The 16,458-nt window shown below is 37.0% G+C and overlaps 2 protein-coding genes across 4 annotated transcripts in view; one reads left to right on the top strand and one right to left on the bottom strand.

The window, feature by feature from the left end:
• The window catches only part of cdhr4 (cadherin related family member 4), a 93,395-nt gene extending 92,010 nt beyond the window's left edge, over nt 1-1,385 (top strand). For 2 of the 3 annotated variants that reach the window (XM_031901116.1, XM_031901117.1), the window contains exon 21: nt 62-1,385. In XM_031901116.1, the coding sequence (XP_031756976.1) occupies nt 62-163 (102 nt within the window). In that variant the 3' untranslated portion in view covers nt 164-1,385. The remainder of the gene's footprint in view (nt 1-61) is intronic. The other variant, XR_004222426.1, reaches the window with a different exon arrangement.
• LOC105947714 lies at nt 1,060-8,925 on the bottom strand. Its single transcript, XM_031901122.1, has 11 exons — nt 8,825-8,925; nt 7,950-8,121; nt 6,156-6,482; nt 5,121-5,195; nt 4,654-4,800; nt 4,382-4,525; nt 4,108-4,251; nt 3,854-3,982; nt 2,987-3,436; nt 2,315-2,419; nt 1,060-1,630 (listed from the first exon to the last, which is right to left on the bottom strand). Exons 1-10 carry the CDS (start codon nt 8,910-8,912, stop codon nt 2,362-2,364), a joined length of 1,734 nt encoding a protein of 577 aa, XP_031756982.1. The 5' UTR covers nt 8,913-8,925; the 3' UTR covers nt 1,060-1,630; nt 2,315-2,361.
• Nucleotides 8,926-16,458: the final 7,533 nt, after the last annotated feature.

Below are 16,458 nucleotides of genomic sequence, written 5' to 3'. Positions count from 1 at the left end.
GGAAGATAAAATTCTTATTGCCAAAAGAGATAGTAAATTAATACCAATTCTTATTGAACAGGTTCCATTTGTCCTTCAGAAGCTTCAGCAACAGTATAAACAACTAATGGCGGTAATGGCAAACAGAGTATGGTCCTGTAGGAGAGTAACTTACTTTAACTGAAGGATATACTCAAGTGATGATAACACAAAAACTATTTTTGCTGGATGAGAGCTGGCATTAGGGTGAGAACTGGGAAAATGCCCGGGGCAGAACACTTAATAAGAACCCACAAAGCAGCAACTATATGTAAAAAGAGTGGAAACCATGATCCAGATAAAGATGGTTACAGAAGGGCAAGACAGGGAGAGTAAATCTGTAGATTACTGTTGCCCAACAGCCACACTGGGGAGAGGCGATGGCTGTGACAACAAACCATGATTCTGGGAAACTTCTGCACTTTTCTTATATGTAATTGTTTGGTTTGCTAATGTTCGACAGCTATAGTCACCCCTGCTTGAGCTGCTGTTACTGATGTACAATCTTTTTTTTTCAATTACTGTAGTTTTTACAGTAAAACTTAAGGCTCAAATAAGCATTAAGATATATTCATATTTGTCGCTGTAAATTTCATTCAGTAATCAGAACTCAACTTTATAATACCCAGGAGCGTAAGGACTTGAAACAACTAGAAAATTACAAGATATTTTTTTCCCTGATGTAACTATTGCAGTTTCAGGAGAAGGGAATGTCTTACCAAGCTACGTAATAATGAAAGAAGAATGTGAGATGCATAAGGGCTACTACTGCATTTTGTCTGGCTATTGGTCTGCCTTTGCAAAGGAACAGCGTGTCATGGAGCGCATTGATATTTACATTTAAAATATGAGGTAGAGCCACAGAGGCTTGGCAAGAGAGCAGGGGTTATAAAAAGAACAAAGAGACTTGCACTTCAGTTTACTCTCATGTGGCTCTTGTGTATTGCTGGGCTGTAGTGGAGTTATAACCACTATTGTCTGTATAATTATGACCCTAACACTCATAAATTGTCTAAAAAGAACACTGTATTTTTACTTTGGTACTTTTGATTATTGTCCATTTATTATGATTTGTAGGAACATTCTCAGTACATTTTTAGTGTAACATTCCTCAGGTAATGGATCCAGATCAACAGAACATTGCAATCAGTGATATCCATTCTAAGGAAACCTACTAAAAATGTTAAATTAAGATTAACAAGTTAAGATTTGTTTGACAAAATAGTTGCATTAAGGTACAGATTGGGCAGGGGGATCCTGAGGGATTCACCCCTCCATCGCTGTCTCACTCGTGGCTTGCTGGGTGGTACAGCTGGTGTTGCAGTCTTCTGGCCATGGTGTTGGACAGCAGGCTTACTTCCTCACAGGCCCAAGATAGGCCTCACTCTCTGACTGGAGGGAACGGGTCAGCATCGGGGGACACGTTTCAGAGGCAGATATAGAAATTTGTGGATATTTTGCTGCTCGGATGTTCATTTAAAGAGAACCTGTCAGTTTTCAGTTACCAATAACTTCTAACCTGACAGGTTCTCTTTAAAGTCGGACCTCATTCAGATGCGTCATCCCCGTTCCAGTCCTTGTCCCCCACAACTAAACTTTGAATTCATTTTTCCTGTAGAAATGTTAAAAAGCCAGAATTAATATTTCAGACTACATTTATCCAACCTTTGCCATTATTCTGTAAATTACAAAGTAAGCTAACAGTAACCGTTAAGGGCAGATTAAAGAACATTCAAATATTCAGATTTTTAAATTTGAAAAAAGTCATCAACTTGAAAATCTCAATTGTGTCTTTTAAGAATGACATGTTTGAAATCACATTCTAACCTTCATTTCAATGACTTCTATATGAACACGCCAGCTTTTAAATGCCAATTTTTTTGAATCAAGGTTTTGATTTTGAATGTTGATAAATAGTTTACCACATTGTTAATGGAATTGATTTGCAACACTATTGCAATAAATCAAGGACATTTTCACATTTATCATTAGGGTGGTTTAAAGATAATTTAAGTGTTGCCCTCTGGGGTCTCTCAAACATTTGCTGAAGCTTTAGTATTTTTAAATGTAATAGATGTAATCCTGAAGTTGCAGCTATTGTGAGATCCTATTGGTGCCAGTAGTATTGGAACCCATTATTAATTAATTATCACCACAAAAGAAGTAAATAAATATAAGTATTCGTTTAAAATCTTTAAAATAAATGATCATTCTAGTTTGTAATGTATGTGCTTTAATAGTATTAAAATAAACTATTATTAATCCAGTTAAACAGTGCAGGTTTAGAACAACTCACGTGTTAGGGTTAATATCCACAGGTATCTATTTCTGGAATTCATTCACTTAGTCAGTAGATGCTTCATCATCTGTGATCTCCTCTATCCATCTCAAAACTGTTATTCTGGACAATCAATAGAAATGTAAAGTAAGAATCAAAATGATGGTGAAAGTTTAGTAATATGAGTGTAAAAATGAAAAGCAGTTATTTCAACAAAGGTAGAACTGTGTATTTCCTAAACAAATTCCAACAGGGAATTGGGGGTGCAAGGCCTACCATGGCTGCTGCCCCCTGGTTCCCGCACCCCCCTGAGGCACGCTACCGCACCCTCCTAACCCACCGCAGGGGCCCCTGCCACCCACCCAACATCCTCGGGTGGGGAAGCGGTAACAGGGATTGGGTCTGGGTATCCCGGCGGCCCAGTCTGACCCTGAATTCCAATTATTACAGTTGATCCCATAAAAATGTAAATTAAAAAATATAAATATAGCTTTCATTCCAGTCACACAACCCAAGGCATCCATGACCCCAACTCCAATCTTGTTTCACCCTTATTAAAAATCCCAAATCATTTGTTTCAAGCTGCTAAAAGAAAAACTCTGCTTAACTAAATACTCTGATAAAGTGCAGGCTAGAACAATGATGTTAACCAATGATTTAGGCTTTTAGGTTTAAGCTTAACAATTGTACCTCTTATATGTAGAAGGAGTCTCTTTCTGGCTTTCCATGAAAGGTTGTTCAAACTCTGGAATAACTGGTTGCATGGAGACCATGTCTGATTCCACATGTTCCACAGATACAACTTTTTCTGCTGGAACATGTATCTCTTCTGTAGATAAAACATTGACTGCTGCCAATGATTCCGGTTCCGTCGCTAAAATACTGACTGGTTCCGTAGGTCCCTGTTCTGTCGATAAAATACTGGCTTGTTCCGCAGGTTCCTGTTCCGTCAGTAAAATACTGACTGGTTCTGCAGGTTCCTGTTCCGTCGGTAAAATACTGGCTGGTTCCGCAGGTACCTGTTCTGTCGATAAAATTCCGACTGGTTCCACAGGTCCCTGTTCTGCCGCGAAAATACAGACTGGTACAAACATTGGTGGGTCTCTGCATAAATTAGCTATACTGGTGTAACAAAGTTTTCTAAACAAAAGAAATGAAAAGTTTGGGTTACAAGAAATTAAAAGATTGGGTAAGACAAGGTCTTTTATTTACATTTTTTTTTCACTGGGTGTGAATTTTTTTTTCTAGAGAGAGGGAGGCCAATGAAGCATATTTGTAAGTGCATGGTTTCTGAAGTAAGGACACCTCCAAAACCATTATATAAATTAATTAATGCGCCTCCAAAACCATTATCTAAAAGAAGAGGATGCAGGGATCACGCATTACACTTAACACTTCTATCAAATATGCCATACATCAACAATGGTTATCTGCTATAACCTATCAGGAATCCTGACAGTCAGGAAAGGAATAGATTTTAATGGATTGTCACTGTTTTGAGCAGTTTAACAACATAGTACAATGAGAAACAATCCTAACTTCAGAAAAGAGACTTACCCATTAATAATTGCAAGTATTTGTGGGGATTCCTCATCTTTCCATTGTTTCATGGAAGGAGTTTCAGTTGCCTTCCCCACAGATTTAGTCACAGGAGCCGCCTTCTTTTTCGTCTTCTCCACTTTTTTCCTGAACAAAGAGAAGGAATAAACAGTTATGGAACTGCCTTTTCATTTGGTGTTGCCTAGATATAATTGCTATATCTATTGTATGTTTGCAATAAGAACATTCCTAACTTCAGAAAAGAGACTTACCCTTTAGGAATTGCTAGTATTTGTGGGCTTTGCGCAGATTTCACTGGCTCATCTGTAGCTTGTTTTATGGAAGGCACTTCAATTGCCTTCCCCACAGATTTAGTCACAGGAGTCGTCTTTTTCTTTTTCTTCTTGACTATTTTCCTGAACAAAGAGAAGAAATAAACAGTTAAGAGAACTGCCTTTTTATTTGGTGTTAGCTAGATATAATTGCTAGATAATCTATTGTATGTTTGCAATAAGAAACATTCCTAACTTCAGAAAAGAGACTTACTCTTTAGGAATTGCTAGTATTTGTGGGCTTTGCACAGATTTTACTGGCTCATCTGTAGATTGTTTTATAGAAGGCGCTTCAATTGCCTTCCCCACAGATTTAGTCACAGGAGCCTTCTTCTTCTTTTTCTTCTTGACTATTTTCCTGAACAAAGAAAAGAAATAAACAGTTATGGAACTGCCTTTTTATTTGGTGTTACCTAGATATAATTGCTAGATAATCTATTGTATGTTTGCAATAAGAACATTCCTAACTTCAGAAAAGAGACTTACTCTTCAGGAATTGCTAGTATTTGTGGGCTTTGCCCAGATTTCACTGGCTTATCTGTAGATTGTTTTATGGAAGGCACTTCAATTGCCTTCCCCACAGATTTAGTCACAGGAGCCTTCTTCTTCTTCTTTGTCTTCTTGACTATTTTCCTGAACAAAGAGAAGGAATAAACAGTTATGGAACTGCCTTTTTATTTGGTGTTACCTAGATATAATTGCTAGATAATCTATTGTATGTTTGTTTCAGATAAAGTTGCAGAATAAGCCACAATGGAAAGCTTACAGTAACAGGGAGGGGGTATTAAAATGAAAGGATAAATGTCTTATTAAATTGTAGCCAAACAATCCTAAAAAGGCTGTTTTGTCACAGCTGAAACTGGATGCTTGACTAGTGTGTGTCCCACTGGCCTAATAGTTATTTTACAATAATAATTACTGTATATATGAAAATGTAAGTTATGCAAACGTACTTTCCTGTCACACTGGTTTCATCTTTCAGTTTCTCATCAGCCTTGGCCATCTTTTTGCCTGTGCCAGGCTTATCCCTGAACAAACATATAAAGGTAACAGACAATAAATATAAATCCAGTGTTCTAAAGAATACACATAAACATTGCTTGTGAATATGGAAGAATAAGCAAGCACAGGTTTTGTCCAGTCTTAGGATTGTGTATAAATGTGTGTGTGTGTAATTGGCAGGTAATGTTAAAAAGTTAAATCAAAGCAATGAAAAGTATAGTAACCATAGTACTAGGTTATAATAAAACAAAAAGTCTGATTGTAGTAAAGCAAGTTAGCACAGGATATCCCTTCTATGCCTAATTATATCTATAATAGCTCATAGCTTTTCACTCTGTAAGTTACTGCTACTAATATTCCTATATCCCTGTTAAATGGTTACATGGTAATTTTTTCACGTACTAATATTTGGCAACTGCCACTTATATGCAAGGAATCATTCTCTGTAAACTAAAAGCTGTGTGCTTATACCTTTTGCTCAACAGAAAATAAACTTAACAACGCCTTAAAGGAGAACAAATGGTATAATCCCTGAGGGGTGGCAAAATGTAAGGCACCCCCCAATGATTTATAATCACTTCCTGATACTTTTACAGAAGGCCCTATGCAGTTTCTAGCATACAGGAGCACCAGCCTGGGGTTCTTCTGTAGTTTGTCACCATCTTCAACCATTGTGTATCTCCTATGGCTTCTTTTGTCTTCTCTTTGTTCGGGTCTGGGAAGGTGCATGTACATTTAAGTAAAGGGCAGCATTTTCACTGCACATGCACCTGCAAGGGCCCGGAGAAAAGAAGACAGAAGAGGAAGAAGATTGCAGCAAATGAGCTTATACAAAAATGCCCTGGGCCTTTGCAGTTTTCTGCTAACAGGAGCTCCAGCCCATGATAATTACTGGGGGAGTGTCTGACATTTTCCCCTGTTCCCCGGTGATTATAGCTTTAGTTCTCCTTTAAGGGAAACAAAATGGTTAGTTCCAGGTTACAAACCTTTTAGTAGTTTTAGGTTTAGCGGCCTTAGGCTGGGACTTCTCTATTGCCTTTTCTTCATCATAGATTGTCTTCTTCTTCCTCAGTTTAGCATAGAGAAGGCTGAGCATCTCTAGAGTACAGTTTGTAGATAACCATATCGTTATTTTAGACATATAGGTCTTTAGTTGTAATTCCCCTATTATCTTCATCAGTTTATCAAAGAGGGGCCTGAGTGCGGAGAGCCACAAACTCATTCTGGCTATAAAGGTCTCAGGCTGTGATTCTTCTATTGCCTTTTCTTCATCACTGATTTCATTCTTTTTCTTCATTCTGTAATAGAGATACCTGCACAAGGGAAGGGGAAAGTTTCTTAGATTAAAGTTCACATAGTGATCCTTATCACACAATCAGCCCAGCTAATATATTGATATAGCCAATGGCATAACTATAGGGGCAGTTGACCCTGTAGTTGTGGGGAAAGCATGGAAAAGGGGGTCTGGTAAGGAACAGTCTGCAATCCCACCTTCCTGCCCCCAAAATCTGCATTCAGTGTGGTTTCATGAGGAAGCAAAAGAGGGGCAATTGGTGTGAATGTCGGGGTGGGGGCTGGGTATATATAGTTACAGCCCTGACATAGCAGTGAGCTAATTCCCTAGCACAGCAGTTACATGTATTTACTGTGATTCCTGAGACCACTTTTTGTGATTAAAATATTTCATATTAAAAGAGTCGTTATAAATCCAACCCCCTTCTTTTAAACAAATACCTGTAACTGACAGAACAACGAGCCTAACCCAGTAGTTCTCCTAACATATCAATAATGCCATCAAAATATTTACATATAGTGAAAAAAAAACCATTACACTTAAAGGGAAATTAAACCTATAAAAAATGTAGGTCTCCCAAACAATAGCCTATATTTAAACACTTTTTCATAATGAAAACCCTTTTTGTGAAAAAAATATTTTTAAATAACAGGTGCCACTGGATTAACTCATAAAGCAAACATGTAGTTTTCTCAGTTCCAGGCCTTACCCCTAGTTTGTATGAGGAACTGTGTTACACAGAAACCAAAGGCACCCATACATGCTAGTATGCCAATTTAAATAGATTTATAGGTATATCTTACTAGGATACAAATGATATGTTTAACTTAATATTCAGAATATATAGTTCTACTTCAATTAGCAGCACATAAAGAACTCCCAGCCCTGTTATTATAGTTAAATCTAGAAAAGTGATTATTTGTGCCTCACAGGCACCTCGCCCACAGTTAAAGGAACAGTAACACCAAAAAATGAAAAAGCTTTAAAGTAATAAAAATATAATGCACTGTTGCCCTGCACTGGTAAAACTGGTGTGTTTGCTACAGTAACACTACTATAATTTATATAATAAGCTGCTGTGTGGCCATGGGGGCAGCCATTCAAGCTGGAAAAAAGGAGAAAAGGCACAGGTTACATAGCAGATAACAGATAAGCTCTGTAGAATACAATGGTGTTTTATCTGTTATCTGCTATGTGCCTGTGCCTTTTCTCCTTTGAATGGCTGCCTCCATGGCTACATAGCAGCTTATTTATATAAATTATAGTAGACTTTCTGAAGTAAACACACAAGGTTTACATGTGCAGGGCAGCAGCACATTATATTTTAGTTACTTTTATACACTTTCATTTTTTAGTGTTACTGTTCCTTTAAAGGAATAGAGTAATTAAGAATTTTGGGGGCATTATGACCCCGCGCTTCTGGCTGGCTGTATATAAATATATATATGTGGATAAATAATGTGTTAGATTAAGAGAAAAGACTTACCATCCAGCTGCTCCTGGCAATGCAATTGTTAGCATAGCAGCTATTGCTATAATATATACTTTATATTTGCAATAACTGCAGGGGATGGCTCCATTTGCATTGATTGTATTTTCCTCCAATTTACTTTCATTCATTTGAGCTTTATTTCCTTTGACTCCATGTTTATGTGCCGCTGCAAAAACAAATAGGGGTAAGTGCAAATGCTCACAGCCGCTGCATCTGTTGTCTAATACCCACAACCCAACTAGTCCAAAACTTGTTCCTTATACATCCAGCAGCATTAATATCTCATTTCATTGCCATAACACTCCTCTCCTTGTTTTAGCACATCTAATTATTATATACAAACACTACATTTTCCTATAATGTATATAAGTTGGACACAGTTTCCCACCCAAATGGCATAATTTATACTGCATTTATCCCTTCCATTTTACAGCACCATCACATTTTCCTAAAACAAAAAGCACTTTTCACCTGGTAGCACTTGTAAATTGCCCAGGTACAAATTTGCCAGTGTGCCCCATTGTGTTGGGGCGAGGTTTATGTTAGATCTCTTACAACTGCGTTGCATGCATAATTTACTATTGTCACTATCTGTATCTTTTATTGGATACTAGAATTTTATCATCTTTGTTTTGTAATGTGCTTGTCTATATAGATTATACATTTATAAAGGTTGATCTCTGCGCGTCCTAGTAGGGAATTGGGCTATTTTATATTCCCAAAATAGACCTCCCACTTATAATAACAGGAAGTTAGAGCTGATATAAAAGAGGTGGAATTTGTAAAGACAAAAATCTGCACCCAAAATATATTTTAGAAATCAGATTAGACAATTTGTCATTAACTGCAATGGTCAACTCACTACTTACCAGATGCAGGATGGATTAAAGGTAGGCAAAATCCTATTATAATGATGCACTTGATTAAATATATGTAAAGTATCTTCATTGGATTCATGTTGAATTTATAAATTTTCTGCAAAAAGGGAAAGTGAAAAAGTACAAGTAAAAAAAGTATCCATAACCAGATAGAATTACATTTCCTTGTGCTAAAATAATAGTCTATCTTGAGATATATGCTTCTTGCTCCTAAGTTTTTATTATAATGAATCAATATAATATAGTGAATAAAGTGCCCCCTATTGTAAAATATAGGGATATTATAAGTCACCAAGGAGTTCCATGACCATATAAAAGCATGAAGCCAAAGGCCTTCTAATATCCTCATATTTTACAACAGGGGGGTACTTTATTTATTATAATATACAAGTTTTAGTGAGTCATGTGACAGAATTTACACCACTAAGATCTGATTATATACTAAGGACCGTTTATAAGGATATAATTTACAGGTTGGTACCACAGGGAAATGACCAAACTGTTTATTATGTGCATCTAAATGATGGGCCTAAATCAACATAGTTTGTTAATTTAAGATTTTCTTGTTCTGTCATTCTTTGAATGTAAGAATAAAAACTATATACGGAAGGGTCTGAACTAAAATATAATTACTTAAAAACCATTGAGACATATAATTAATGTATTTTGGAAAATTGCCTTGAGAATGATAACAGGTCTAATGTTAGCAAATACTGGGAAATTGAAATTCCTGGCTTAAATAATAATATTTAATACTGTACCCCTTACATAACACAGTATTAATATATAAAGCAGTCATTCACCTTTACTTTTTTATATTTCAAATTAAATAGATATTGGAATTAAAATTCTGAGGTTTTTTTTTGTAGTTAACAGCTGAGGTGCTTCCAGCACCTTGATCTAACACAAACTGAGCAGACAGTGTAGGGTTAACTATAGCTAGATGCCTGTGATGCCATAATGGTAACTTACTTTAAGCCAGATTAGAATTTAAACATTAACTTTGGCATTTAATGGGAAATATAAATTATAGGCTTAATTAATAAAAAGAATCCAGAAAAAAGAACACTGGTTAAATATGTAATTATTTTTTTTAGAATCTTTAATTTGCAGCCACTAAAAATATGTAATTAATGTATACTAAAAAATTTCTGATAACTGCATTTTCTTTATATATGCAAAATAAGCCAAAATGATTCTATTAACAAAATAGAATAGTTACCATTGTTTCAGATGTTGCACTTTATTTTGTGCTTTCAGCAAAGGCACGTGTAGCACCTTCAACTGAAAAGCACAAAATGAACAGATTGTACAGAGTTTGTTTACAGCTGTGTGTGATCTTATTGTGATGTCATAATGACCTACTTTCAGCCAGCCTGTGACTATGTTACTATGGTAACCTCTCCTAGTGATGTCATAGGGAAGGGAATGAGAATGATAACAGGCCTAACACTAATGTTGGCAAATACTGGGGAATCTAAATCCCTGGACTAAATATTTACAATGATACCTACTGAACAGAAAATGGGAAATGATATCAAACATTAAAGGCAAACAAGACATAATAACATACGCTTATAATTTTGTTGCTACAGTTTCAACTGTAGGTAAAACAATAACAAACATTAAACCACAGTTTTGTAAATAAAAATGTTGCATAAAGGCCCAAGCTATTTTGACATTCTGTGCCCATCTGTTTTAGGGACATACTGTACATACTGAAACCAAAATTTTAAAAGGCCCATTGAAAGTACAATATCCCCTACATCCTCTTAGGTACAAACACAATATTCTAATCTAAAGTATAACGCCTAGAAGAAATGGTTTCACAAAAAACTAAAATGATGGAGAAAAAAAGTTTATGAAAAATTTTACACAGTAACCACACAATTCTAAAAAAAAACCTATGATAAAATCCACATCAGTGTAACTGTAAATTGCACACACAGAGGCAACAGTTGGACAGGTATGGGATACATTATCTGGAACCCCCTTATACAGAAAGCTCTGAATTATGTAAAGGTCATCTCCCATAGACTCCATTTTAATCAAATAACTCCAGTTTTTACAAATGATTTCCTTTTTCTCTGTTAAAATAAAACAGTACCTTGTACTTGATCCCAATGAAATTGTAATTAATCCTTATTGGGGGTAAAACAATCCTATAGGGTTTATTTATTGATTAAATGATTTTTCCATCCAAATTATGGAAATTTCTCTTATCCGGAAAACCACATGTTCCAAGCATTCTGGATAAAAGTGATATGCTTGCTATGAGTTAGAACATATTTCCAAGTGAGGCATAAGTACAACATGTTATACTCATGGTAAGATCACAAACTGTAATTGATATTTGTTCTCAGTATAAAACAGCCCTTCCAAGAGATGGAAAAGTCAAGCATATACGTTTCAAATAATAAACAATAGAAATACTTTGTTATCACAGAAGCTATCACTTAACATGTAAAAAAAGAGTAATACCAGTGCCCAATCACCTCTCCACCCACCACAGGTTCTCTATTCATAACTGACCCTTGCTGATGCCTCTTGTTATTTTTGGAGGCTGTAACTAATGAAATTGCCAACAAATTGCAACAAATGGAAGAGACATTTGCACCTAGGCTTGCAAGATGGTTCAGTACTGACACAGTGCTGTGGTACATGATGCCATCAGAATAATTTTTATCATAGCAGCTAATGCAATAGTGTAAATGAAATAAAGCAACTTGTAGGGCAAGGGCACACTAAGCAGATTGACGGATTTCATCTGCAGATGTTTTAATAGATGTAGAGGAAATCAGATCCACTCCTATACACCTATCTCCATTGACAGATCTGGCATTGGCCTGTGTGGAGCTACATGGAGCAGATATGGATGCAACAATGCATATATTTGTGTTTTGATGCTGATATGCACTTCATGTAGCTTCAAACAGCCTGACACAAGCAGAGTTGGACTGGGCCAGCAGGGCAGCGGGTAAAAACTTGGTGGCCCCACAACCCCCACCGACACAGTTTCGCCAACTGCATGTGCTGGCACACCTCCCTGCATTGCGGCTGCATGGAGTAAGTGTGGCACGCAGAGGGTGGAGGTTTAATGTTGCAATTGGGGTGGGGGGCCCCAGGCAGTGCTGGACACTGGGCCGTTAATGTAGCTAGAGGGGTGTGCACATGAGAGTGGATCCACTTTCTTCCACGTCTATAAAAGATACCTGTGGAGGAAAACAATCAAACTGCTTAGTGTTCCCTTGCCCTTAGGCATCATTAGCACAAATGCCTTAATGCTAGTGTATTGGTTGATCCAGCTAACCCCAAGTCAGTAGGGCTCTTCCTATTAAATAGAATAACTTTTAATATCATGTATACAAATTATATTTTGGGACGACATGCCCTTATCCTAGCAACCAGGCAACAATATGAATGACAAACTAAGTGGCAGATTTATCAAAGTGTGAGATTAGAGCTCACCACAAAAAAATTCACTTATTTTCTATTCATTCCTTATGGGATTTTTAGAAGGGTATTTATCAATGGGTGAAATGGGGAGTAAACAGAAAGATGTGTAAAAAAAAATAACAATACAAAAAGGTTAGTGTTTTTGTACTAAAATTTCATTATAATGTGATGTCCCCTAGGGCTTTCAACAAAATAGACTGTTTACAACAGGGATGGCCAATACGCCCCGATGAAGCCGGGGCTGCGGCAGTGCTGAGTGAATGCGTATGTATGCTGTGTCTCGTACGTACGCATTCACACCGCACTTCCGCATTCCCCACTCATCAGTCGACCACAGAATGAAAACGTCTGGCCACCCCTAGTTTACAACATTGGCAATTTAGTCGAGTACAGCAAAATTTTTGCGTATTTAACTCAGGATTGATGAAACCCTGAATGGAGCTCAATTTTTTTTTCTAATTGAAAAGTCTTTAGGTTATATTACAGTGGAACTACTTTATGTTCATTGATAAAGAGATGACCATGGAGTTGAACAGCACCCTTTGGTACACAAACATTTATAAGCCGATAACATTCTACAAACCTTATTTTTAAACAAAAGAAACTTAACAGGATATGGATTTTGACTAAAAAAGATCTGGGAACTCCATTGCCCCCAAAATATTAGTTAATCAATGAAGCCGGTCATTAGGAAACACTGGGGGATTCTGAAAGGAAATGTAGTATATATAAATTATTTAAACAAAAAAAATAATAAAATTATCAAAAGGGCAATTGGTTGAATCCCGGTGAAGGCAGGTGTGGGTTTTGGAGAAGGACCGAGAAAAATGGCATTGTGTCCTGCAAAAAGGTGCCTACTCATGTTGTCTGTAACTTCTGTTCCAATGTCCAGAAAAGGGAAATCATTTTTTACCCATGGAATGGTAAAGGTAGGGGATCCATTATGTGGAAACCTATCTAGAAAGCTCTGAAGGCCAGAGCTTCTCTGCAAAACAATCTTATTGGGTTTATTTTATGTTTAAATAATTTTTAGCAAAGGTGTGCAGATCAAATTTACAGACAGATCCCATATCTGGAAAACACAGGGTCCCAATCCCAAGCAATAGATCCTATACCTATAGAACCATTTTTATCTCTGAACGCTATTCATCGACTACTAGTTCAGCTATTTATGTGATGAAATACCCAAGTCAGTATATACATACTAGACAGACTCCTAGAATGGTGAGAGGATTTGGGAAAACAAATCTGCAATAGAATTGATAAAAATGGATTAAACAGAAGCAAAACAATCTTTCCTCTAGGAAAGACCAAGGGCCTAAAACCATCTCCCTAGAGAAGTTGCACTGAAATTGCCCCTATTGGGGCTCACACCAGTGGGTGGGGCCAACATGACTGGTAGGGTGAAATTTGGGAGTTATAGCTATTTGGCCTATTGGATATTTCTGGGAGCCCAATAGAAAGGTCGGCAAGAGTGAGATTAAGAGTGAACACAGTGGAACTATGGCTAAATTACTGATATGAAAAAAAAACATGGGAGACATTAACTGAAATTCCAAATTGTAGATGCAGTACCCAAAATGAGGAGAGAGAATTTAAATTAAAATGTATACCCTATTTCTAGATGAACTATTATTAATAATTGATTTTCTTACAACTTTTTTTTATAAGATTTTATTTTTCAAACAAAAAGATTAACAATAAAGATAAAAAAGAATGAGGCAAAGGCACAAATCACACCATGGCCAGGAATGACTCAAGTACAAGCAGGTATTAGGCAGGTCAACCCAGGTCCCCCATACGGCATTTCTTACAACATTTTTATGGAACACAATACATTTGGAGCGAGATGCACTTCTAAATGACATGTAACAGATATGCATTTTGTTATTATTTGAATTTGTTAACTTATTGCAACTGTACCAAGGTTATTTATTTGTATTTATACTTTGTATTTATTATTTTAATAAAACCGTTTGAATGTTCGTATGTATATCTTTATTTATGAAGCGCTACTTATGTGCGCTGTACTGTAGAATAGATTAATACAATTTGTAATACCATGTTTCTAAAAGTATACACAAGGTGGTGCTGTAGACATGCACATATAAGGAAGGGCAAGCTACTTAAACGTTAGCTTGATTTAAAAATAAAAAGCCCACATTGCTGTTTCCCTGTAAGTGCTAATAAGGGATGTAAAGCCTATTTCTGTTGTGACAAAAAAAATTATATTTCCAAGGTTCTATCCATGTCCTATCACAATAAAACAAACATTTTGATTGACAGCAAAATACAGGAAATACATAGGTGTGCGCTCCCTTTTCCTAAACAATGTATTAGAAATGTAATTTATCAAATTGTGTAAGATACATAGAAAGTTACAGTGAATCTTAGGCAATTGCTGTATCTTCTGCTAAAACTGCTTAGAAAACTACGTAACTTGCCTAGAAACTTAAGTATCACACAAAAGACAATGCAGAGAAGCTTTGCAGAGACAAACTCCACTGAGCCCCAAAATAAATTCCACTTCCCCCAATGAACTGACTTATTAGCACATTGTTTATTGTAACTATTTATGTGAATTGCTTATTATAGAGTAACATAAGCTGTTTATATTGGGATCTATTTACTTAATTTTATCAGCTTCTACATGATCTTTCCAGCAGGGGAATGACTGGTTATTGGGCCCCATAGCAACATAATTGGGCCCCCACACCTTACGTAGCTTATGCAAAAACTTATGCTACTTTCAAAGAAACTTATATATGAATACCTCTGACCACCAATTAAAAGACAGATTTATTAGCACATTAATGATTACTATTTTGTGATCTACTACTGACCCTAAACTTACGCAGTTTATGGAGCTTATGCAAAAACTTATGTAACTTCCATATCAAACAATGACAGCACAGAGCAGGGGCAGGTAGGTGGGAAGGGGTTAAACTTAAGGTAAACTCCACTGACGCCCAATAAACTGAATGACTTATTAGCACATTAATCAATGGAACTCTTTATATCAGTGGTTCTCAACCTTCCTAATGCCGCTGACCCTTTAATACAGTTCCTCATGATGTGGTGACCCCCGAGCATAGTAGTCTCTGTTCCTAAGACCATTGGAAATATGTGTTTAACAATGGTCTTAGGCGACCCCTGTGAAAGTGTCGTTCTACCCCCAAAGAGGTCCCGACCCACAGGTTGAGAACCACTGCTTTATATGATCTGCTTATTATAGAGTAACATCAGCTGTTTCTATCGCGCACACACAAGGGACATGGCTGAAATTTGGTACTATGCGCTTGTGTTCATGGGGGGCCCCAAAGTTTCTGATAGTGGCCCTGATTATGTCTAGAAGGTTTCCTATTTCCATGAGATAAAGCATATATTAAATGTTTGTGATAGTTACCCTTTAAGATAATACAGACTCAACCCCATTTTTGTGCGTTGTCCTAATTCACTCAACTATTTGTGTTGAAAGATCTCGTTCTATTTGCCCAGTAGGTCCAAGACACAGACCCAAACAGCACCTTTTAACCATTGCTTAAGTGCTTTGCTGTTGTTTAAATACAACTAGAGTTGCCGCCTCAAGTCCCTCTTGCCTGTTTGAGAAGTGCTGGTAGGAATACCCTTTAAAAACAGGACATGAAAGTCACAACTTAATGTGGAAAGAATACCTGTATTTCTGTCATTGTGTATAACACTGGCATCAAGCATAATTCCTACAGACATTAATTGGACTGCTAATTAGTCAATATTCACATAGATGCAGCTTGCATATCTATGTAATCCTATGAAGGCAGCACTATGATACATGGCAATATAGTCCCAGTGTGAGGGTGCGATCATTATCTTGCCCCATGGATGTGTAGCCACTGGCCTGATACACGGCTTTAATCTCAATCTTATTAATGGGGAAGAGAAAGGTGGCACCCCTATTCACATAGAAAAGGGACAATATTACAGCAAAAGCCACGGACCATGGAGCCGGGCCCCCAGAGAACCTGACGTCATGGGCCCGGAAAGGGCTGAGAGCAATTGCCCTTGACTCAAGCTCAGACGAGCCGCTGGTACTGTCAGTCCTACCCAGAATGCCATGAATTGTAGTCCCTCTATCTGCAGCAGGGCCCATATACAGCACTCCCGGGTCATGCAGTAATACTATCACAAAG

The sequence above is a fragment of the Xenopus tropicalis genome, chromosome 4 (assembly GCF_000004195.4).
Source record: "Xenopus tropicalis strain Nigerian chromosome 4, UCB_Xtro_10.0, whole genome shotgun sequence".
NCBI lineage: Eukaryota > Metazoa > Chordata > Amphibia > Anura > Pipidae > Xenopus > Xenopus tropicalis.
The sequence above is the reverse complement of the archived record's forward strand: the minus strand, read 5'-3'. Positions and strand labels throughout refer to the sequence as shown.

Coding starts and splice junctions, on each gene's coding strand:
- LOC105947714 (XM_031901122.1), bottom strand. CDS start 8,912: ATGAATCCAATGAAGATACTTTACATATATTTAATCAAGTGCATCATT. Junction 4,801..5,120: donor GAAACCAGTGTGACAGGAAA/GTACGTTTGCAT, acceptor CTCTTTGTTCAG/GAAAATAGTCAAGAAGACAA. Junction 3,437..3,853: donor ATACTTGCAATTATTAATGG/GTAAGTCTCTTT, acceptor TCTTTTGTTTAG/AAAACTTTGTTACACCAGTA.